Source organism: Emys orbicularis, chromosome 3 (genome assembly GCF_028017835.1).
Source record: "Emys orbicularis isolate rEmyOrb1 chromosome 3, rEmyOrb1.hap1, whole genome shotgun sequence".
NCBI lineage: Eukaryota > Metazoa > Chordata > Testudines > Emydidae > Emys > Emys orbicularis.
In genome coordinates this window covers 206,161,861-206,186,985 of record NC_088685.1, presented here as the reverse complement: position 1 = coordinate 206,186,985, position 25,125 = coordinate 206,161,861, and the positions used below count along the sequence as shown (strand labels likewise).

At 45.5% G+C, this 25,125-nt stretch overlaps 1 protein-coding gene across 1 annotated transcript in view; it reads right to left on the bottom strand.

The window, feature by feature from the left end:
- JAG1 (jagged canonical Notch ligand 1) overlaps window positions 1-21,465 on the bottom strand; it is a 34,964-nt gene extending 13,499 nt beyond the window's left edge. Inside the window, exons 1-5 of the mRNA XM_065400941.1 lie at window positions 21,400-21,465; window positions 20,326-20,631; window positions 9,508-9,559; window positions 3,022-3,276; window positions 1,731-1,791 (exon numbers count right to left, since the gene is read on the bottom strand). Of these exons, the coding sequence (XP_065257013.1) occupies window positions 1,731-1,791; window positions 3,022-3,276; window positions 9,508-9,559; window positions 20,326-20,631; window positions 21,400-21,465 (740 nt within the window). The remainder of the gene's footprint in view (window positions 1-1,730; window positions 1,792-3,021; window positions 3,277-9,507; window positions 9,560-20,325; window positions 20,632-21,399) is intronic.
- Window positions 21,466-25,125: the final 3,660 nt, after the last annotated feature.

Here is a 25,125-nt window from a genome sequence, read left to right as displayed (position 1 = left end):
AGCCAGCCTATATGACTCATCAAAACTTCAGAGGGGGAAAAAAAAAAAAAAATCAAATCTTATTTCTGTGTTCACTTGAAAAGCTATGAGTCTCCCTTGGCAAGCAGAAGTTATCTGGGAGCGCCAGAAGGACAGCATTGTTTTAAGACTGTGCAAATGAAGTGTGGGAAAGTTGCACCTTAAGTAAATAAGAGCACTAGTGCATGTCTGGGCAGTGAGCAGGAGGTGAGACTTAGAAAGAGAAAGACCTTTAAAAAATATATATATATCTGGAAACAATGCCTGGTGAGGAGACCGCAATCCTTGCACGGCCTGCTTATTCCAAGGACAGCAGCACAAATCCTTGGTGTACATCAGCTGAGGCTGCCTCAAGCAGCTGGCCCACTTCTAAAGGATACTTCTGATCAGATTTACTCCAACAGGCTCCTCAATTAAAAATCTTGGCTTGGTGTTTTGGAGCTGGACTAGCTGACACCAATGCGGTTAAACATCAGAACCGCTGGAGTCATTTCTTTTGCCTCACTCTAGCGCCCCCCAAAGACAGACAAGGGAAAGGCAATACACAGTGTCAGGTAGCATTGTTTTGTTTCCTACTTGTGCTTTCTGAACCTTCCTTTAGGAAGGGATGAAAACTGCTCTCTGTTCCTTTTAACCTTCTGTATTTTGCCAATCTTCATTCTTAGCCATGGCCATGCAGGATGTGTGTAACATGCTGTCACTGGACCAAATGACTTCATACATAAAACCACAGCTCCTTATTCCAGTGATTCTCAAACTTTTGTACTGGTGACCCCTTTCACATAGCAAGCCTCTGAGTGTGACCCCCTTTATATACTCACCACTATAAATGCTGGATGCAAAGCAGGGTCTGGGGTGGGGGCTGACAGCTTGCAACTCCCCCATGTAATAACCTCACCACCCCCTGAGGGGTCCCGACCCCCAGTTTGAGAACCCCTGCCTTATTCCCTTGCTAGATGGGCACCATCAGTGGTTAAACAAAATTTCTAAACACAGTTCGTCTCTAAGTAGCGTCGATGTTGAAATATCCAATACTCTGCATTGATCAGGGAATAAGCCTCCCCCTATTGTAAATACCAATACAAAAAAATAAATTCAAGACATTCCAAAAATTTAATTGTTAAATTGTTCAGTTATGTCTAAGCTCTGCTTTTCATTGTCTCCTGCCCAGACCGGAATCGACTTCAAAGCACAGCAACAAAATTCTGCATTCATCAGTGTCTGCTGACAAGATTCCATCCCCGCTATTAACCTCTCAGCACTCAGAGCCTGGCTCAGAAAAGCCAAAGAACCAAGAGATTTTACTAATCCCATTCTAAAGAATGCTTGACTTTTGCCTATTGATGGGAAAAGCTGGGTAGGGGGTGGGAGAGTAAGGAAGAAAAGCAACGCTGTATTTAGAACTGCTGGCAGAAAAGCCCATAATCAGCCGTCCATTTTAAAAGACAAGTTGCACCAATTTATACAGATGCAATTAGTTACTGCTCATTAGGAAGCATTCACCATAATTTGTTTTTAGCCCATTCAATTCATAAATGCTGCCATTTGCTTTTTTCCCCCTTAAAGTCTCAGAGGCATTTATAGCTTATTCAGTGCAACTGACATGAACAAGATGCCGTTGCCTGAAATAGCTGGACAGCTCGACTTCTCCCCTTGTCCAGCATTCACAGCATGAGTGGTTACAAATTTGTTAGCAACATCAGTTTATTTACCTGCATTCTCCTGGACTTTTGCAAGAGCCATGCTTGGGACTACAACCCTGACGGCAAATAGCTGCAAAGAGAAAAAGCATCAATAAGTATGCTGTCCATTTCCCGCTCGTGGGAATGTTTTAATCTCTAGCTAGCATTGTAATCCTACCAAAGCCAAGGTTTAACAGGTCTCTTATATCAACTCTACTGGAAAGAGATGTAGGGTGTGCCTTACAACAGCAAATCCATCCAGGCAGCTAACTGTAAATAGGGATCCCACATGATGCTGTTTTAAGAACTTGTGTCAACCCCAGAGAAGCCATTGTGCCTAATAAACTTGCACCCCATGCTGTTCTACAAGAATTTCTCTTTGTGCATCTGCAGGTGAGAGGAGCTCTTCCCTCACCTTACAAAAAAAATGCAGTGCTAATTGGTTTGGTAATAACCAGCTGTATTCTCCCAGACCTGTGTGCACACACCATTTCAATGGGTCTAGATTGAAACTGCACATATATTTTATCAAACACGTTTTGCTGACAATCCATTCTTCCAGCTCAGGATTCTGCGTTTCTCCTGCCAAAGTTCACACTGTTAAGGGATTGAGAACACACTCTGCAACGTCCGCTCATGTAGAAGACAGCCTGGAACTCTGCGGCGGACAGGCTTTTTATTTGCCCATTCAGCTTCACGACAGGTCTCGTCTTCCTGCTCGCTCGGACGCGCCACACAAGACATTCTGCCCCACAAGGGAAATCTTGGTCTCGTTAAAAGTCAGTGGCAAAACCCCCACCGGCTTCAATTGAGGCCAGATTTCACCCCCAGGCTATGATGTGGGTAATCAATGTTACTCAATTGAAGAGGACACCTGCTAATATTCCAATACGTCTTGAATGGATATGGGGCTCAAAAGAGATGCTGGGTAACGTTTAAACAAGTCATTAGGCACTTTTGAAAATTCTGCCCATTAAATAGAAAGTCCCATAGAATAAAATCCATTATCTGTATAATGGGTACATGGGCAGCCGTGGTAGCTGCAAAAACAGAGAAAGCATCAATAAGTATGCGGTCCAGCCAGTCTACCTTAACCCTGAACTGGATAGAACAGTCCTTGCCCAATCAATCCTTGGCCTCTCTGCCAAGGCTACCAACAAAGGCACCAGTGAGGGGTTACGATGGTGTGGATGGTTATCCTCTAGGAATCGGGCTGACATTAGCAGGCAACAGAATAGCAACCTTGAGGTGCTATTCTGCTCCATGTCCACTGAACTATCCAAGACCATTATCAGTACATCCTTCAAAACTAGTTACAAACCTTTGCTGCATTCTGGCCCCATCCAGCCTTCCAGACAAGTCTTGTTGCCGTTCTGATCACAGGTATGGTGGCCGAAGAAGTCGTCTCTCGGTCGACAAAACTTGTTGCAGCCAAAGCCATAGTAATGCTCATCACAAGTCACGCGGATCTGGTACTCAAAATGGGCAATGCCTGCGTTTTGTTTCAGAGTCTGCCACTGACGGCTCGGATTGATCATACCAGAGTGCGATGCCTTTTCGATAAGGCTATCAGGATCTAGAAGTCAGAAGTGAAGGGGAGGTTAACGCTTTGTTGGTCATCTGAACTGGATAGAAGTCAGTCTCACAAACAGGATTTCGAGAGACTGCTGTAGGCTGGCTTTAATAGGGTCTCCAAAATTAAGAAAAAGTTGCCCCAAAGCCTATATGCCATTAATGGACATGCACGTATTGTGTACTGAACAGAAGCCAGACTGATGACAGTGACAACAGTTAGGCTAATGCTGACCGCCCCTTTTGAATAGCTCACACTTAAGACTCCCAATAAGAACCAGAAGATTAGCAAACCGAGGAGGAAAACAGAATTGCATTTACTCCTACCTATGACAGGGATAGGAATCTAAGCTTGGTGCATCGTGCATTTTGCTCCGCTTGTTCAAGTAGTATTGTATTGTCTGTTACTATATTTGTGAAAACCTCCAGCCCTAATATTGTAGCCTAATAAGGTAACCTTTCAAATTGGACAGACACATGCAAAAGGCTTGCAGGCTTCTGGAAGCCAGGTATAAAGAGTTTTCTACATGAGACATCTAGTGACATTTGGCATAAGTGATTCTCATTCAGTTTTGGCTGAATACCGGAAATACTGTGAAAATTAGCTCTTTAGATGTTAGCTGACACTCGCCTAACAGAGATCTGTACAAATAACTCAAATTGCTTTATATGTGGAGTATAGATTTCCCCTTCTCTCCTTAAAGAGTTTAAACTTTGTACTTGACATTTAGTTTCAGCAAAATTTTCTGGCTGTTCGAAACGTACAACTGTCTAAATCACAGCCTGAAATAATAATATTTCACATTAGCATGGAACATTGTATATATCTGTGGTATTTCACTTTGTAGTTCAGGTCTTGTGACTTAAAATGATCTGACACTGCCTTACGACCTGCTGCTAGCAGCACTTGACTGCAGAGTGAAAGTTTATCATAAAATAGCCAAAATACCCTTGCAAACCCAGTGCAAAAACAAAAATAAAGTACCAGGCCAGACTTCTGTATATGGGAGCATAATCCAGAGTCAGAAAAATTCTAGCTAGAAGGGCCCTTTGCCACTAATGTGTTAGAATGCTCTATCTGAAGGACTATCACATTTAAGAATTAAAATGAATCAAAACATTTACTTGTTCTTTCAACACTTAAAGTTTGGGACTTTACACAAGGCAGACTTGAAGGCGAATAAAACTTTTGCAAAGCTGATTAAGACATGGGCTATTTGCTTTCTAAATTTCTTTAAATGTGTTCATGAGAGCCCAATTTTAGCTTTCAGAAGGAACTTCCAAACAAGACGATGGTTATTCAGAGCAGTAACAATTCATCTCTAGCTAAAGAGAGCCAAATAAATCAAAGTATTCGCTATCCCACCAGAGAAGCCTGTTGATCTGTGTTTAAACTGTCATGGTATTCTTGGGATCAGGAGTCCAGAGTCTATTGCATTTTTACAGTTTAGAGTTAATGGCACCACCTTCTTATTTACTTTATGTTTTAAAAATGTTTTCTTTCTAACTCATTTTTCAGAACTATGAGTAATTTGTAATGTAGGTCGTCCCCCCCTCGTCCCACCATTATGAACAGACACAGTTTTTGTACTGCTTTAACCATGCTGATTTCAAACTAGTATAGTTGCATCAGTACAACACTGTAGCTTGAATGCAATTCTGTTGGGATAAAGGAATATCTTGTGGCGCTTATTTCTGTAAAATTAGTCTCCAGTTCAGCAAAGTACTTAAGCACATACATATCTGTTGGTCTTCAGTGGGACTACTCAACGGATAAAGATACACTCATGCTTAAGTACCTTGCTGAACTGGGGGTCTAAGTGACTTTGCCAAGGGCATGCTTTGAGTCTGCGGCACAGCTCTGCCCAATCCCAATCCTTTTCATCCTTTCATGCTGAGTGAGGAAGAGGCTAGTGATAGCAGAGTCATCTTACCAGCAGGATTATAGAACTGATTTGCTTTTGAAGCTGAGAATGGTTCCTTCACATATTCATACCCGTTTCACTCCATGGCACCAGAAAGCTGTGTTTCCTTCAAAAAATGGTACAGAGCTCCCCTCTTCTTGCCTCCCCCATATCATTTGGGAGCATGTATTTGTTGCACAGATAGGTAGCTCTGCCATGTTTCACTCAAACTGCTTAGTCCTTTAGGCCCTTAGCCACAGCCTGCTGAACCCAATGGCAACACTCCCATGAATACAATGGGTTTTGGATCAGGCCCTTAGTGCATTCAATTTTACCATGAAATAAAGATGACTGGAGTTGGTCTTTTTGGTTACCATTAAAGTATCTTTCTTGGATACAGGTCACAGTAATACTGCACACGTAATTCCTGATGAGAGCTCATGTGGGCATACATGACCCTGATCAACACCTGTCAATAGCCATCACTCAGAGAGCAAAGGCATTTTCATAATCAAGTATGCCATGTTCTTCCTTGTATTCTTTCCCCACCCTCCCCCTAGTCCCACCTGGAAGCACAGGAGAGGACACCACAGTCCTTCTACTCCCAGTCCACACCAGATTAATAAGGAGCAAACACTAAGTAATAAGAATGAAGCCAGCCAGCCTAGAGAACATGATCTTCATAACTCCCTTGATGACCTCTGACTTGGGATCCCAAGCTTTGATAAAGGGGTTAGAGGAAACATTAATCAATTGGCAACTGCTGAGGTGGAAGAGAGAAGCCCTCTGACGATATTAAAGCTTGTACGCGGCTCTTAGCACCAGAGAGCTGGTAGGGTTCAGGCAGTGTTTGGCTAAGCTGCAGAGCTATTAATGTTTCTTTTTGATTTGGGGTGGTGCAGCTCAAGTTCTAAAAAGAAAAGGAAAAAAAAAAACTTGGAGGGGTGGAAGAGGGATAGCTCAGTGGTTTGAGCATTGGCCTGCTAAACCCAGGGTTGTGAGTTCAATCCTTGAGGGGGCCATTTAGGGATCTGGGGCAAAAATCTGTCTGGGGATTGGGTCCTGCTTTGAGCAGGGGGTTGGACTAGAGGACCTCCTGAGGTCCCTTCCAACCCTGATATTCTATGATTCACAGTTTTCAAGTGTGACCAGCAATGTTGGGTATCCAACTTGAGATGCCTTGGAGGGGCCAGATTTTCAGAAACTGCTGAGCACCCACCCTCAGAAAAGCTAGGCACCATAAGGTGTCTTTGTCCACCGAAATTGGTCACTTTTTAAAATCTTGGCCTCCAAATATCTTCCAGCTATGGTTTAATTTACATGATGCTGAAGCCTCTTATGCTTGACTTGAATTCACATGCAACCGATACTAGTAAGCTACAATAGCACTTGATCATACCCCTTGTCAGCTCCATTTATTTTATTGATGAAGCAACAGACAATGGTAGTGAGCTGGAACCTAATCCAGGACAAAGCTAAGAACACCTCTGGGTTAAATTCTGGCCCCATGGAAGTCAAACTCCCTTGGACTTCAATGGGTATGTCTACACTGCAATTAAAAACCCACGGCGGGTCCATGCCAGCTGACTCCGGCTTGCTGAGATCAGGCTGTTTAGCGGCACTGTAGACATTCTGGGACTCTCCCACCTCGCAAGGTCCTAGAGCCCAGTCTCCAGCCCGAGCCTGAACATCTACACCACAATTAACAGCCCCAAGCCCGGTGAGCCGAGTCAGCTGGCACGGGCCAGCTGCAGGTTTTTAATTGCAGTGTAGACATACCCAATGGAGCCACGGTTTCACCTTAAGTGCTACATGGGATATAGCAAAACTGCTGGTGGGGAAGACAAGGATACAGAGAAGAGAAGGTCAAGTCTAGATTTTTTTTTTTTTAAATGACCAAATTTCCATCAGGTCTGTCATATGCCATTAAAACAATGACCCCTGTTAGAGCAGTGTCCAGGACACAATGATACTATGTCCTACTTTTTCCAACAGCCCTAAAGGAAAAAAAAGTCCAGTAGAATTTAATGAAATTAAACTATTCGGGTTGCATAGGAAATGCTGTAGAAGCCTACAGAACTTTAACTATTTAAGAATTTTATTGAAAGCTTAGCATTCCCTGTTAAAAATTCTATGGAGATCTCCTTTAAAGATGGGTGAGTCTACTGTCAGCAAGGTGGTGACACTCCAGGAAGGAGGCAGTGTTTGTGCAGTAGGGTCACTTAGATGACCCAATTAAAAATATACCATGGTAAAGCTATTGAGAGAGAGTTTAATCAGGAACACATGCAAGACCAAGTCTGCACTGGGTCAAACATGCTGTTTGGGCGGGTGGGGGGGAGGAACCATGAGGCAGTTTTCTCTGAAGACAATTTTGCTTCCAGAAGATTAGAGCAAAGAAAGGATTCATTGTGAAGCTTTGGAAAGTCTGTTTCATGAAAAAAAGATGAGCTCCAATAATAGTAGAAATGGCAGAGATCCAGGCTGAAAAAAAACCTGCGATCTTACTGTAAACAAGACCTTCATTTTAAATGCAGACCTCTTCCGTTTATAATTTGACACTGCCAGTATAGAAGCACCTATAGATATTTTTCCCCTTGAATAAAGTTTGTGCAACCAAGGCCGAAAGGTTCCCTGAGCAGTGATCCTGGACTTCAAATCATGCATGCCGCTCTATCAGAGTGTCATTAGTCATAGGGTATGTCTACACTACCCGCCAGATCGGCGGGCAGCGATTGATCCAGCGGGGGTCAATTTATCACATCTAGTCTAGACACAATAAATTGACCCCCGAGCGCTCTCCCGTCGACTCCTGTACTCCAGCTCGGCGAGAGGCGCAGGCAGAATCGACGGGGGAGCGGCAGCAGTCGACTCACCGCGGTGAAGACACCACGGTAAGTCGATCTAAGTACGCCGACTTCAGCTACATTCTTCACGTAGCTGAAATTGCGTAACTTAGATCGATCCCCCTCATCCCCCAGCGTAGACCAGGCCATAGACAGGAAGGGAGAGCATGGGTGTCACTTATTGGCAGTTTTCATGAGTTTTGTTACGTGTGACCTTCTTAATTTGTGGAACTAGTGGGACTTCCTGAAATCTGATCTGTGCAGAGGATCCCTGTGCCCAGGCACAGCCTCTGTGGGGTCCACACTGGCACAGAGGTTTGCCCCTACAGATTTAACTGAAAGAGTAGGGCTTTAGCACGTCACACACATCTGTGGGTCCCTCTACCATGCTGCGGCTGGAGCCCATTCCAGTCCCAAGCTGTGGATGATTTAAGTAGTTTCTGTCTTCACAGTTCAAGTAGGGCTCAGTGCATTTTGCGGAGTGGAAAGGGGGCACAGACATCAGGTTGGTGGACAGGTCTGGTATTTTCTTCGCAACATTTGGCAGAGCATTTCCAACTCCTTGACACAATAAGCAATTTTGCTTCTGACAACAGCAGCATGGGAGACTTAGGGACCCAGAGAAGGAACTACAATAGAGGCACAAGCCTGAACTAAATTTAGTGTAGTTTATACAGTGAATATTAACATTTAATTATAGGTATACACACCCCAGTGACAGCTGGATATCAGCAGCACAGCTCACGAGCCATTGGGGTTTATAGCTTCCTCTGACTAGTATGTAAAGCCGAAACTGACCACACAAGGACAAAGAAATTGACCAAACAAAGACATTCCAGGGGAAGATCTTCCCCCTCACACATCCCCCATGTTTCAGCCAACTTTATCAGGTGGTGTCTGCTACATATTTTCAGTTCCTGAATACAAATCCCTAGATAGAGAACCTATTCTCCCCCCCGCCCAAGAAAAACAAGTACTACCACCAGTTTCTCATCTTTCATCATTCTAAAATCATTTGGATAATGACTACAATAAGTCTCACTGTGGCTTTTAGAAGTGATGTGTAGCCTAGGAAAAAGTTCTCAAGGGTGCTTAAGTGACTGACACTTAAATCCCATTGACAGTCAAGAGGATTTAGGTTCCTGGTACTCAAGTAGTTTTTTAAAAAGGGGACTTAAGCGCTTTTAAAAATTGTACCCCTCATTGCTACTTGGATTTTTCCCCTCCCCAGAACTGATGTAGGCCGTACCTTATCCTCGCTTATCATAGACCCAGACTCTGCAGTCTGCGCTCCAGATCCCTGCATTGTGTGACTTCCCTACTTCCCGCAAGGTGCTTTAGAACTATAAGCAGAGCTCCAGCAGAAGTCCCACCCTCAATTTGTGGAAGAATAAGGTCACAAACTAGCCCCGTTCACATAAAAGCCTTTCAGCAGAGAGCTGATTGAGGAGTTTTGAATGAGTAAACCAAGGAATGAATACTTACTAGCAGTGTCATTGCTGTAATCCCATGCCTCAACAAGCAACGTATAGGATCGCTGCAAAACAAAAATATATTAGTACTGTACCTCAAATAGCAGCTTTCCAAAAAGCAAACATTTTTAAATAAAATAAAAATCAAATCGCCATCTCTCACTTGAGACTGTATCCATTGAAAACCTAAATAGGCAACAGATTATACTCGAGACAAACGTGATCCTCTTGTAACCTCTTAAGTCACCTTATCCAGTCTGACTTGAGACCTTTCACCTTGAATTGCTCATCTTGGTCATCACTAATGCATCTTATGTACTTAACCAGGAAGTACAGCTTTTGACATGATGCTGTAAGTTAGAATTTAGCAAGTTTGGCAAAAATGCACACTGTTGGGGGGGGGGGGGGGAGACTAATCAGCTGCTTGAAGAGAGTTTTAGTTACAAAACTTTGGCTTTGTATTTTGTTTTAGATCCCGACATTTTTTCCATCCTGAAAGCAAGGGGTGTTGCGAAGATTATTCTGCTTGGCCTCGGCAGTGCAATCTCTAGAGGGCTTTGCTTTTCAGCACCCCTTTGAAAGCTTTGTCTGCACTAGGCCGTCACTGCTCCCACAAGTATCAGGTAACTAAGGCAAGAACAGATGAATCTCGGAAGGGGGTGGGGAGGGAGAGGCTCTGTCAAACAAAGCCTCGGATCATACTATTTGGAAGAATTAGGGAAGCGGGAGAAGTAGTACACACCTATGTGTCACATTTACAGACATACTAATCTGCCAATCAGGTCTCTAGCATTCCCATAATAATGATCAGCAGCTCCACTAAGCAAAGAGACTGCTTCAGGCTGGAAATATGCCGGATCCTACAGCTAAGCTCCCTTTATCATCAAACCTGACTCAGGAACAAAAGTCATTATAACTTTCCCCACCTTTATTACGCTATGTTCTAGCCCGATTCTGTATCCCCCGTCCTTCCCAATACGGTCATGCTACCGAGTGTCTAGGCTTAGATACAGATTTTTAAAGAGTCAAAAGGTTAAGAATTTAGAGAAAAGGAAACAGAGGTGGTGTGTTTGATTTAGTCAGATGTCAGTCTAACCATTTGGAGCGAGGGTGTGTGAAAAACAATGATGCACAAGTTAGAATCTTGTGCAAGAGAAGTTGAGAGTCATGTGGGTTTTTTTCTCACACTGACTTCTATTCTTGCCACCAGTACATACCAGTCCATTTGTAAAGAGAGTCGCATGTAGCAATTAAATACGGTGTTACCAGAAACAAAACCCTGTTTATAAAAAAAGACTATAGCTGCAAGGTGTATGCATCAGGCAGACTTCAAAACCCCTCCCGGCCTCCCCTCCCCCCAAAAAGTCAAAGCCAACTAATTTCTCACGACTGGACACAGCATGCAGCCTTTGAATGAAGAAAAAAAAAAAATCAATCTCGTTTGTGATGGACACTAGCTTGGAATCTAGCCTAAATACGTTTCATATTCAAAGCAGACTCAGATTCCATTTCGTTCACTGATAACTGTGGGAAAATGCTTTGAAAAAGCAAGCAAAGCTGGGCAAGCCAAGACATGTGCCCAACCTTCCCAGCAAAGTATAGATCGGCCCTAACCATTTTTGGTTAATATTTCATCAATAAAGTTACACATTATTTGTTACTATTCTGGGAAAAGCCTTGCAACTTGGAGGAAATGCTCTGAAACAGCTTTAGGAGGCTTTCCCACACAAGTCAGAGGTAAAAATTCCTGAGACATAATTAAATGTGCATTTCATTTCACTTGTGGCAGGGCTACCGTCACCTCTCCTCCTCTGTTTAATTACAACACCGCCAAACCCAAAACAGAGAGCGTGACATGTTACAGCAAGCTTGCAAAAATATTATGCTACAACTGAGAATAAATTATGACAACAACTTGCACTATTTCAATAAAGTAAAGGATGTTTTCCTTTTGGCCTTGCATAATTGTTTTGAAAGATGTTCCGTCTAAACACATAGCAACAGTCCCTGCTTAATCCTTAGGCTTGTTTACCAACACAATCCACCCTCGAGGAAAGGAAAGGCAGAATCCCTGCTTTAAGAGCTACTGTTGCCACATACCTGTGTAACCAATTTTCAAACAAACCACAGGGCTTCATTTAAAACACTTAACAGGGCAGCCTCCTCCCTCCAAAAAAAATAAAATAAAAATCTACCTTTGCAAGTATTTTTACAGAATTTTTTTTAGCTAAAGACAGCCATATTTTATGATTGGAAGAGAAATGTCATTTCATCCACTTGGTTGTGCCCTCCCTGACAAGTGAAAAATTTGTGCTCAAGGAAGTTTATCAACTAGATTTATTTTTTTAAAGTTTCAAAAAAAACAAAGGTAGTAAACCCCCTAAGATGCAATCAGATGATTGCATTAACCTGACCATCCCATGATAAGGAATTTCTCTGCGAAGACTACACAGTGTTGAGATGTTAGACTATTTTAAAAGGTGCCCATCATCCCCACTTTACAGATCAACAGTTAAGATATCTCAGGAATGACTACTTACAGCATGGAGGTTTAATTTTTCCCATGCCCACAACTGACCTCTGCACATCTTTGAATAAATATACATCCAGACACAAGAATTCCACATCACGCACCTTATTCCATCGAAGTAAGGTACCAGGCAGCAAATCAGCAGTGAACTATGATGGAGTCACACCCAATTAGCCACTATAAATCTGATCTTGACCAGAAGGCAAAGATTCAAGCCAGCTTTGGTCTCATGCTAGAAAGGAACTTCAAGCCACTAGTTTGCAGAATGTTCACACACTCGTGGTTTAATCAAAACCAAGAACATGTTACAAATATACCATCATGGTCACATCTGAACGAGTTTACCAAAGCTAGGAGATCGTTAAAATAGCTGGGCTTATGGTAGGTAGTATAGGGAGCACTAAATACATTTGTGGAGGTTGGTTAGATAGCAAAGTGAAACCAAAGAGTTTTGAGAACTGTAAGGGCAGTTCTAAACCAACAAGCACCATGTTTATTCCTGATCTGTAGAGGACAGAACCCATGAAGAACTTTCATGACCCTTTAAATCTGTCATTGGTGGTCACTTGTGAGGGTGTGACAGGATAACGCTGCCTCTTCAGATTATTCAGTGTTTTAAGTCACAGCCAGAATGGATGCATAATCCAGGAGGGGTTTAAAAAGCAGAGAAATCTTTGGAAGAAATAGGTGTCAATGTTTTCACAGGGGACTAAATTTTAAGGGCCAAAACTGAGACAGCTTAAAGAGGCCAGATTTTCAGATGGCAGGTGCTGAGGACTGGCGGGGGGTTGGGGGGGGGGGGAAGCAAGCTCCTTTAAAGCTCCCTCCCCCCCTCCCCCCCAAAAAAATCATTAGACCCTTTGGGATCTTGATCCCCACATGAAGAATAGTGATCCAACCGGACAGAGCAGCAGAGGAACATCCTTGTCGTTTGTGAAGGGATATCCCCCCTTTGGGGGTTGCGACTCCTGTCCTAGAGAGTTAACCACCCAAGACACCTGCCGATTCAGTGTTTCGCATGCTTCGCGACTAGCAGCGGGAAGTCCAATTTGACTTTTGTACATGCTTCTCTTCTGTCAAACAGGGAAATCAGGTTAACCACAGCAATGCTCAACCTGTGCCCTGACAGCCACATGTGGAGACAAGCCTGACTTGCAACTCCCCTCTCGCTCTGCCTGGGTCTCAGGCAGCGTGCCAGTCCCTACGCACTCCACGCTGGAACAGGAGACAGTGAGCTGAGAGCCGCAGCAACTCCGCCCATTAGCTAGAAGGGGGCGTGGCAGGGAAGAAAGAAATGAGGAACATTTTAAAACCTCCAGGAGGTGGAGGGGGAGAGCGAGACAGACAGACAGAGCCCAGAACAGATTTACAGCTAGCCACAATACCACTTCCTCAGATTGCTCAGCAAGGTTCTCACTGTGGTGCCACATCACCACATGACGACACGGAGTCAAGACGACACCACACGAATACCTGATCACATCAGGGCCATCCCGTTAGTTCCTGCTCCATCTGTTGACAGAGCAGCTCTTCAAAGCTGAAGATTACTGGTTTGGACATATTTACTGGATGGCCCCTTCAGCAGGAGAAGGAAGAGGAGAGAGACTCGTCTCCTTTGTTGAACACAAGGTAGCTTGCAAGCTTCTCGCTGGGCCTTCCTACATAAAACATAACCCTACAAGTTTTACTCTGTGTACCCAAGATGGCATTGGATGCCACTCCGGTTTTGTTTATACAGGCAGTAACCTCACCTCCCATAGGCCATGGCTTTCAAGAACTTCAAAGGTTACATTAACACACTCCGCACACAGGGCAGCACATCTGAGGACCAATCACAATGTGCCCATGTGATAACACACTTCACTCTTGATAGAGCAACTTTTTGCCCCATCTCCTCTCTGCTGAGAGAGGTAAAAACACTTGATTGCCACATTAAGAATGGGCCATACAAACAAATGTAGCTACATTAGCAGCTGCCAGGAGCCTCTCTCTCTGACAGCACAAGCCAAACCAGTCAAGAACTTCTCTGATACAGCTGTCCTCCTCCTGCCAAACGATGAAGGACACAAAATTACCGCTATCCAAACTATGTGTGCTGCATCCAATAAGCCAGGCTGATCTCTGATCTGGCAAGCCTGCTGGAATAATGAGTATCCTGTGAATACATAATGTGCTGAAGTTGCCATTGTGTGAAGTAAGTCCATGGTTTGTCTGGGAGCCGAACTCCGCTGAGTCTACTGCTGCTTCCTGTTGCTTGTCCTGTATTAGCATTATTTTTGGATAGGCCCCATTATGTCCTGTAATCCTCACTGCAGTCAGTATGGCCACGCTATTGTTCTTGGTTAATATTAGCAGGCAATGCCTCCGTCTGGGTGGCCGGACTACAATGTATTCTAATCACAGCACTAGAATGCACTAACCAAACAATGCGCCAGAAAAAGATCTTTAAAAAACTATGGCATCTCAATTTTAACAGGACTTCAGTTTGGGGGGCGGCAGGGGGGAAATCTCAGCGGCAGGGGGCAGAATATTACAATAGCATTTTAATCAGTGCCTTATCTGATTACAAGGTTATTTTTTCACAAAGCTCTCACTTGTCACCAAAAAGACCCAGTAAGTAGGCCAAGATGTCAATGGTCACTTTAAACCCTCCCCAATAAGATTACCCACTATTCTTGTCCTTCTCCCTACCTGTTAAAGCATCCCAGTGATAATTAAATGCACCAGTTACAAAAGGGTGGCAAGGTTAATAGAGAAAATACCTAGTAGCCAGCCAAGCAAAACAGTCAGGTTCACACAGAGCAAGCCTGAACAAGAGGCCTTTCTACTTATTACCCAAGTGCATAAAAACTGGGCTGAGCTGGTAAAGGACTCAATGTTTGACTAGTTACAAGCCACTTTAACCACCTCTATCCACATTTTACAGTTTCTTCGGGATACTACAACAGTAATGAGTGTAATTGATGCTGTTGAGCAGTGACCACAGAATCACGAGTTCCATGCAGTAACAAGACACTAACACCACTCAGTTTTCTTTCGACAGCTTTCCCCATCTATAAGATGCATGTAGGTTACTGGTTTAGTGGCATTTTCTAAAAGCCCCTCAATGCCAGTGATTCTATACTAAGCGTGAATTCAGGGTTTTTAAGACCAATGCTGTTCCCAGTTTGTTTGGTTTTTTTAAAGTGTATTAAAGAACTGTAGCTGAATCCCACAGGTGCCATAGGATTTTTAGGTCTGAGCCTGGGAAAACTCCATCTCGTTTTTATTAAAAAAAATTTCTAGTTGAGAGACAAAATAGCAGCATCTCATGTAATGAACTGCATTATCAGTTTTAATAGCAAGAAGAATTACTGTTCTTGCACTCTAATCTTCAGTCCATAATAAAGTAAAGGGACATAAGGGTCTAATTAACCTGAGGAAAGCTAACCCAAAAGGTATCAAGTCTTATGCAATACAAAGTCAGACATCCAGCTACACAAGTTATGAGATGACCGTGCCGAATGTATGCTATCTAAAGAAGCTTCCATATACGCTTTAAGGAGGGCTACCCTGGGCCCAATTCAGCTCCCACTGAAGTCAGCTAGAGCAAGCTTTTATTTAAATCAAGAACAAACTAAAAACCTGCGTACAGAAAATAGTTAGTGGGACTGATTTACTTATGGACAGCTCCAGCTATAGGCACTATAGTAAAATGGATTCAAATTGAAGGTGAAATCCAAAACTGGATTGGAACACAAGAGTCCCTAAAGAAGGGATAGATTAGGAGTGGAAGAGGTACCTTTTTCAAAAAACACATCACTCCTCTACAGTCCTAGGAAAGTTTGAATTTGGATGCCAGTTATGTTCCAGAATGTCATTTAATACACACACTCCATTTTGGATAACAGTGCCCATTCAAACCATGGCACTCAGATGGGGGAAAGCATTGTTTACAAATAATTCAAGTGGTACACATTTTCCAACGTGGATATGTTCTTCCCTGGACAGGGCCACTACCTAAAATTAGGGATGTTGGTATTACACACATCTGTTAAAACCTATAACCAGGAAAAAAAAAAAAGTCTTTATATTTCTGGCTAGTGGCTACAAGAAGAAAATATGTAATGCCAGTCCAGAGAGTTTCTTTCACATCTTCAGGAACAGGCATAAGTTTTGCTGATAAAAAGACTGTTTTCTTAGCCAAAGGGTGAAATAAACATAGGAAATCCAAAACTTTTGTTTAAGTTTTGCAGTGAAGCAGTTTAGAGGTTTTTGCACCTCAGATTCTTGGTGCCTTGACACAATTGTGCCAACATTAAATGATTACAAGGATCACAATTTAATTTTTCAGGATAAACACGCAGTTTGAAATCTGAGCTATGGGCACCATAGAGGAGGCCAACTTTGACCTGCCTCATGTTTACATCCTCAATGAACCCCAAGGTATCTCTTTGCATAAACACAATCAGTGCGGAACTTTGTTTGCTGAATGAATGCAGGGCTCCTTTAAAGCATGAGAAGCCATGAGATTTTGCAGTCCTTCTTATAACTGATTCTAAATTAATCCCTTCGGATTTTGACTGACCATTTATGACAGCAGAATTATGCTCAATAACCTGCAAAGACAAACTTCAACGCAAGGAACATGGACGGTTTTGGTTTGAAACTTCCCTACAGGTTTAATGGATGTACAAGGTTCTGAAGGAAGTTCCCGGGACCTTAAAATGAATTGTGCATTTAGCTAAAAGTATAGTTGTATTTTTAAAGAGGAATTACAATTTGCGCATTCTTTGGCTTACGGCTGCCGGTGCAGCTTTCTGGATGTACTCTTTATTTCCTTCATGCTGGTCCATTGCCCTGTTGCCTAGCAACTTATTCAAGCCTCCAATCACTTAAATGAATTTACAGCCCACTATCTTCACTCCCATTACTCACAAGGGTACAGATCAAAACCTACACAACAGCCAATCGCGCCATGTTCTTAGAAGGCGAGTTCCAGCACTTCAGATCTATGTTCATTTTAGGAACGGAGTCTAAGAATTAAAGTGATCAGCGCAAACTTGGATTTTTCTTTTTTTTTTTTTTTTTTTAAACCCTGCCTGGTGCATAAAAATCTTTACAGATCTAAAAATGTCTTAAAACTATTTTCAACACAAGGCACAAAGAAGCAGTTTGGCATGGGGAAAAAAAAAAGATGTCAAAAAAAGTGTAGTCAAGGCAACAAGGCTTCCTGATGTTACTCACTAAAGCAGGAATGTCCAAGAAAAGCCCTTCCTCAAACAGAAAGATAACAGAACTGATGCATATTCAGAGGCGACTATGAATTGCCAATTGGCAATATGATTAACGCTTAGCGCTGCCTTCTGTTAACCATCAATGCAATTCTCAATCTGGTGGATACAAGTCAAATCTGTATCTGACAAATTGTTACAAGACAAACTTTTGTCCTCACGCTTAAGATAGGGAGAAAATAGTGTTTTAAAGTAAGCATAAATATGGTAATTGAATTGAGTAGGACCAAAGTTTCCATTTCAGAGTCACATTAGCACTACATTAAAAGTGATTCAATATTCTGTTCCTATCTTAAAAAAAATGTAGGGTCTCTTGAAATAGTTTGCATACCTAATTTTAGTCCAAACAAGAGCTTTGCCACATTAAGTATTCCTTTGTTCAAATGTTTTAAGAATCACAATGGCTAGTAGTAACCACCATTTCCCCATGGAAGGGAAAGCAGGTTGAATAAGTGAACAAGTAGGCGATCACTTCAGTCTTAGAACAGCTTGTTTTCTGTGGAGGGTCTGAAACAATTCATTAGAGTTCTAGCATAGGAGTCAGTACTTCTAACCTCACACCATTGAAAAGACTTTTGAGAGGAGATGGTGCAAAGATGGTTTTCTATCCTTGGATTCCCCGGCTTGATTAGATCCAGCTAACAGGACAATAGAAGCAATTCTTTCACTAAGTGGAGACCAGCTAATACATGCAGTCAGGGTGCTGGTTGTTTTTTAATGCCTTCATCTTTTGCACATCTGTGAACAAGTTACCAATGATCTTAAAAATTCAACACATTTGAGGTTTTTTTTTTTTTTTTTTTTTTTTTTAAAGTAAGATAAAAACCACCCTAGATGAACCAGACCTTTGTGAAAATGTCAGAGCCCAGAGCAGAAGCACCACAGCCCCTAGCAGTACTTCAAATACCACAGATTTTTACAAAACCCTTGATCCTTTCAATGGCATATTTGAAATGAGATAAAACTTATCTATTTTAAAAAGTAGAGCTTACACTTCCAACACAGTTGTGCAAACTATACTATTGTACTTCGTAATGCTTCAAAACATGGGCTTGGGTTTATCCCTGCAGCCTTCAGTTCTTGGGAGAGAAACAAAAATCCCCAACCTGACACTCTCTAAAGCAGGGGTTTGGGACCCCTCGGGGGGGGTCACAAGGTTATTACATGGGGGGGGTCGCAAGCTGTCAGCCTCCACCCCAAACCCCGCTTTGCATCCAGCATTTATAATGGTGTTAAATATATAAACAAGTGTTTTTAATTTATAAGGGGGGGTCACACTCAAGGCTTGCTCTGTGAAAGGGGTCACCAGTACAAAAGTTTGAGAACCACTGCACTAAAGGCAGGTAGGAGGCAACACAGGCATTTTCAGAACGCAGGGCTGGCTGCCGGCTTTGAGATTATGGAGTCAGTGCCTGCACTACAATTGGGGGGAGGAAGGAGGGGGAGGGACTGAGATGGTGATCCAGGGACTCCTTCGGTTCTTATCCCATGGGGAAGGGCCAAGCTTGGGAGAGGGTGGAAAGCTTACATAGGCTTCAGTCTTACCAGCAAGGGTAGGGGTTGGGGATGGGAAAGGACACTCCCTCCTCTCCCAGGCCCAGCAGACAGTTAAGAGCACTTTACTTTCTTTCCTTGCCCAAGGTCAGACTCCTAAAGCCATATTAAGGCATCTAGGTTAGAATGGCCTGACTTTGAGCAATGCTTACCACTCAGCTGGCCCAGTGAAGCTATGCTTTCCCAGCACCTGGGGGGGGGGGAGGGGGGAGTTAAAGGGATCTAGGGGTTTGTTTTTTTGGGGGGGGGCGGTGGAGAAGTCTAAATTTAAGCACCCAGCTTTGAAAATCTTAGCCAGTTTAGGAGACCCTAACAGAGCTGGAGTATACACATTACAAGTACATAGCAAGAGGAAGGGTATTGTCTAGACAGCTGTTGTACTCCAAGCAGTGGTTTCATGACCCATTTGGAGAACTGACTCTATTCAGGGCTTAAGTTCGGCCGGAGTTGTCCGGAGCAAAGCTCCAGTAGGTATTTTCAACCCCCCTGGAGTTTTCAGAATCATAGCGTGGGGGAAAGGGGGGGGGGTTCATGGGGAGCTCTGGGAAACACTGAGAATTTAAGCCCTGATCGTATTAAAGCTACCCAGTAAGAGCCAACATTATTGTGGTCAAACCCACTTCAACATGTGCGTTGCACCATCAGAAATGAAGTCAGCCCCCTCCCCACTCTCTGCACTGAGGCTTTGCCAGAGGTCTAACAGCACAGTTCTAGCAAAGCACATGGCCCTGGGCCCCACCTCCTTGTGGTCTCTGCCCTGCCACTGAGTTTGCAAACACAGCTGTTGGGGGAGGGAGGGGTGCTGGGAACCCAGGAACATGGAGCCAACTCTCCAGCGGTGGAGGGGAAGCGAGGGGGGAGAAGAGAGTCCAACGAACCAAGGTGGAAAGTTAAGCCCAGGCTCTTTTCTTTATTTAGCTTCCGGAGTCTGCAAGTGCCTTGAAGCCCGTAACAAGATTCCCTGGGAAGTTGGCAGCTAGTTTGCAAATAGCAGCAACAGCTTCCATCAACACCAAGGCCTGCAATGAGATTCCCCTTGGGGAAAGCAGGTAGCTTCCCCAAACACTCCCAGGGAAGGGAGCCAGGCATGACACGCACTGTTCATATGGGATCACTGGACAGCCCCCGTCCCGCCACTCTTTTGGCTGCTGCACAAGCCTTAACTGGCAAAGGGGGGGAAAAAAAAAGTGAACTTCTGACCTTATAACTCTTAAGAGCCTTATTGGTGCTGTAAAGTGCAGAGAGCCTGGGTTTGCTCCCTTGACCCAGCTAGACCTGGATCTGATTTGTAAGGCACTAACAGGGTCGGGTTAGGGGGCTCCCTTTCCTCTTTGTAGGCAGGATCCACTCCCCCCACTAGGCCCCCACACTGACTTCACAAGACCCCCATGCCCGTATGACAACTCAGAGAAACAGGTTTCCCCATGCAGAGCACCTTGGAGCACCCCTCCCCCGCAGCATGATATTGACTCACCGGCCAGGCAAAGCTGAACGGGAGAACAATCCGGTTCCTTTCGTTATTCCGGTTGTATTTTAAATTAAAGGTATTCCCTCCGATGACAGGCGTAGATCCGGAGCCGAAGCTGCAAGGGCCGCCAGCAGAGACCCGGGATTGATACTCCTTCAGGCAAACTTTAAAATACGTATCACACTCGTCTTTCGTGCACTTCCTATCTCCTGGGTTTCGGGGGCCATCGCAACAATTCCCATTTTGCAATTCGCCATTGACGTTTTGCATGGATAAGATCTCCAGTTCGAAGTGTCCGGACGCTCGAGTCACCTGTTCAGCCCAAGACAGGGAGGGAGAGAAAGTGGTCACCGGCTGTGACAAGGGAGCGCAGGCACGGGGGATTCAGTCCCAAACGGAGGGGGGGGGTTAAGCGAGTTACGGACACTTGCATCTCCCAGATACTCAGGAGGGCATGAGACCAGAGCCCCATCTCCAACGCCTGCCAGGGGCACTGCAAAGGAAACCCCTCGGGGAACCAGAGCACCGGCTTGAAAGTCGGTGGGAGTCCAATTAAATGGGGGGGGGGGCTGTATCAGCGCTGTAACATAGGGACCTCAAACCCAGGTGCCACCGCTAAGATTTTAAAACGCAGCCAGCATTGATCAGCGCGGGTGCACGGAAGTCTTGCGGAAAGATTGCAATGAACGTGGTTAAGCAAAAAATCTTCAGGGGTGACTTGTGCCAATTAAGGGGCTTTTTTTTTTTTAAATCAAAACGGGGAAATGAGCAGCAATTAAATGTTGCTAAAGGCCGGATCCCCCACCCCACAAGCCAGGATTAAATCTCACTAAATGAGTCCCAAACACCTTGTCTGCAGCACTTGCATATTGTTGAAGGATTTTTAGGTTGGTTGGTTGGTTTGCACAGAAGTGGTGCCTGCAGAAAGGGCGCGTTTCGGGGCGACCTGGGGAACCCGCAGGAATCGCTGGAGGAAGATCCCCCTCCCTCCCTGCCCACCCCGGTGGGAAGCCTGGCGAAAGCGGGGGGCTGGCCCGTGCAACCGCAGCTCCAGCCCCACGGGCGCTGGCGCTCACGTACCTTTCCCCGCAGACATAGCAAGGCGAGGAGGAGAGGGGCGAGGGCGGGTCGCCTGGGTAAGGGCATGCCGCCTCCTTGCACGCTGCTGCTGCTGCTCGCGCCGAGACTGCTGCGGCGGCCGCCTGCTCCCGACTCTAATATACTCCACCGATTGGAGCATGCACGAGTGGAAAACAACACCACTTTTCACCGGCTCCTCAATAGCGCCCCGATCTCCAATGCAAAGCAGCCCAGCCTCCTTTTATTCTGCCTCGGCCGCCCTCGCCTTTCTTTCCTTTCTTTTCTTTTCTTTTTTATTGCGATTACTCGGAGCCTTTTCTTCCTTTCAAATCACTTGCCACCGCTCGATCAGGGCAGCACAATGAGCCCCCCTCCCCCCCCGAGAGACACACACGGACACATGCGACGCGCACAGAGAGAGGGAGCTGGAAGCCCGTCTGGGAGCCCCGCCGCTGCCTGCCTGCTTCATCTATCCCGCGGCAGCAGGAGGGGAAGCCGCAGCCAGCGCATGCGTCTCTATTAATATGCATGAGGAGGGTGGAGGGGAAGGGGGGGAAAGTGGCACCGCCTGGTTCCCTGGAGGGAGGGGAGTGTGACAGCAGCAGGGGTGGGGCGGGAGCTTTGCAGCAGGTGAGAGCAATGGCAGGCAGGTACGGGGCGGAGATACGGATTAGCTGGCCACAAAAAATAGCCTCATGCAGTGGGCCCGTGTGAACGGCGCTTGCAGCCAGCCGCGGTGTCTCTTGCAGGAGGGGGCAGTCAAAGCCCTAAGGGCTGCTGCTGGGAACGGGTGGGTTGTTAACCCTTTCGGGTGCAGCCCAGGGGCACCGGGGGGGGGCTAGGTCCCATCCAGCCCCCCCCCCCCCCCAAGCCGATGCAAACCGCAGCCAGGGTGCAGAGCCCCGCCTGGAGGAAGAGGACTCGCAAAGCCCGCTCCCTGCTGGAGCCAGGTAGCGGATCCACCGGGGACCTTAGCACCCGGCCCTAGGCAGCGGCAGGAAAGTGATTTCAGGCGACCCACCCCGGGAAAGGATCCAGCCCAGACTGCGGGAGGAAGGGGCCGGAGCGATGCACGCGTGTGTCTGCAGCAGGAGCAGCCCCAAAGGTTGCAAAGCCTCTGGGGGCTTGTCTAGCAACCCCACCAATAAATGCCCCCTTTACACTCCGCGATCGCAGCGCGGGGGACACGGGCGTGCACACGAGGCGGGAACCCCCAGGTGATCCGCCAGCCCCCGGGCCCGAGAACCTGCTGCTAGCCACGTGGGCAGGGCAGCGAGCCCATCGCCTGGCCGCCCTCTGCAGCCCTGGGTCTGACCCAGGCGCTCGGGGTGCGCCCCCTTTGGGTTCACACGGCTTCCCCCGGGCGTCTCTGGAACAGCCCGCCCCACTCGGGGTGGGGGAGGAGAAGCAGGCACCGGGCTGGCAGCGCCTGAATCCCCTGGGCGGGACGCTGCCGTCGGGTGGCCGGCGAGCGGAAGCTACACTGGGGGCCCTGCAGTGTAGGCGGCTCCCAAGCGGGCCTGGCCGGGAGCGGAGTTAGGGGGAGAGGTCTGTCAGGGGGTGGCTGTACGGGGAATGGGCTGGCACCGCTGCCAGCAAGGCGGGCCTTCCAGCTCTTGTCTGAGCTACATTTCCCCCCATTGGAAAGGCAAGAGACAGGGAGGGAATTCCCTAGTCACATTGGATTAAAGCAGCCAGGGACCCCCCTCCCCCACTGCCCCCCCCTAGGCATTATGGGACCCCCGCCTCTCCCAGAGAGGCAGAAGCAGTGGTAGAAGCATCCTCCATGGGGAGCCCCAGAAAAGCAGGGGGTACCCAATGCTTGCCCCCCTTCTCAGAGAGTATTTGTGCCTGTGATTGCGGCAGGCTGCTTCTCCTGCCAAACACACAGTGCTCTGCTGGAGGGGTCAACGGGGCTTTCCTAAAGCAGTGGGTCTTGGAGTTAACACCCCCTCCAGATGCATGGGGCAGTCCACGCCCTTATTGTCTCAGGCTGTCTGCAGACTCAGGCAGGCCTCTCTGTATGGCTTACATATACTTGGCCACACTTCCACGCTTTTCTTCACAGTCACGAGGGCTAGAAATGTTCCTTTTTGTTTTTAGGTGAAAGCTGAGATTCTGACACAAGCACATTGTTGCAGGAGCTGGGGGGAGAGGGGAAATACCTCCTAATTGAACCCCGATTCAAGAGGATGTACTGTACACTGGTCAGTTCCTCCAGCAATGCAAAAGCCAACCTCAGAACCAAAATTCTTTTTCTTGTTTTCAGTTCTAGGGCAAAAGCGAATTACATATTTGGAAATAATACCTTTGTTCTCAACACATTCCTTGCCTGCTCTAAAATGTGCCATGTTTGGGGCTACTGAAGGTCCCCAGAAAAATAGGAAGATAATTAGAGGATTCCCTTTCAAGAGAATAGTTTCAGTACAAAAACCAGCCAAAAAGCAATTGTACCTCTTCCTGGTACTGCCTTGGTAGTATGCAATATGTTGTGATTTTACATCCATTCACACATAGGAGTGTGACATTATTACACAGATACATCACCCTCTTAGAAAATAAACCTGGTGTGATGAGAAGTTCTGTGCATCTAAAACTGGTGGTTCGGGAAGGTTCAATCTCATTTTAAACACTGTTAGTTCCCAGTCCTGCTAGTATGAGTTGTACCATTGATTTCATTGGGGCTGCTTGTATAAATAAAGCTATGTATATGCCCGAGTGTTTGCAGGATCAGTGTTTGCTTAGAACTTATTCATGTTAACATGGCTAAGCCTTTCAAAACAGTGTGAATGGACTAGGACCATTTCTATTTCAGTCCATGTTTTAGCATTCCAGTTTGCAGGAGGCTATACAATAATATCCAACGTTCTTTTGCAAAACTACTCTACAGAGGGACCTAGCGGACTTCTCCATGCTCATGAGCACCTAGTCCGCAATGGGATCTCACTTGAAGAGATAGTCATTGCTAAAAGGCTCTTGGGTCCAGAAAGAGGCAAGTGTAAAATTAGTTTCCGTCTTATCTTTGCTATTTGGAATATTCAGCACAGGACAGAACAAATGCCACATTTTAAATATGCATAGGCCCTGATCCTGCAAACACTGAGCATGTACTTAGCTCTACAGATGTGGGTAGTCTCACTGAAGTCAAGGGAACTACTCACATATATAATGTTAAATATGGGCTTAAAGTTAGGCACATGCTTAAGTGTTTGTAGGATCAGTTTCACACAGATCACCTTTAATTAAGTTGTGAGCTCAAGTAGAAGAGTTTGATACGATAGTAGCAATATTATCACAGCTACAAAGGATTTGAACGCTAAAGATTTATTTATGCATTATTCTTCACTTCCAGTCTTAAAGTTTTCTGTCATGTTCCTGGGGCTGGTGAACACTCGTATTTTATCCACGAAGTGGCTGCATTTTGGAGGAGGATGAACTGACTTCTGTGCTTATTTGAATGTGTGCTCATTAGATTGCACATTCAATTCCAATGTTATTCACCCCATGTTATTCTGGGGCTTTAACTATCCTGCTGCCTGCTAGCATGCACTGTGACTTAAGGGCATGTCCGGGGCTGGGCTTTAAGTGAAAGGTTACTCAACCTGATGAGTACTTTCCAGTACTCAGGAAATGCAAAGTTATGGTTCCCACAGTATCCATGACTCAGTCACCTGGCACATGTAACAGCATTTAGAGAAAACTGCTTATCTAAGCAACTCAAAGTGT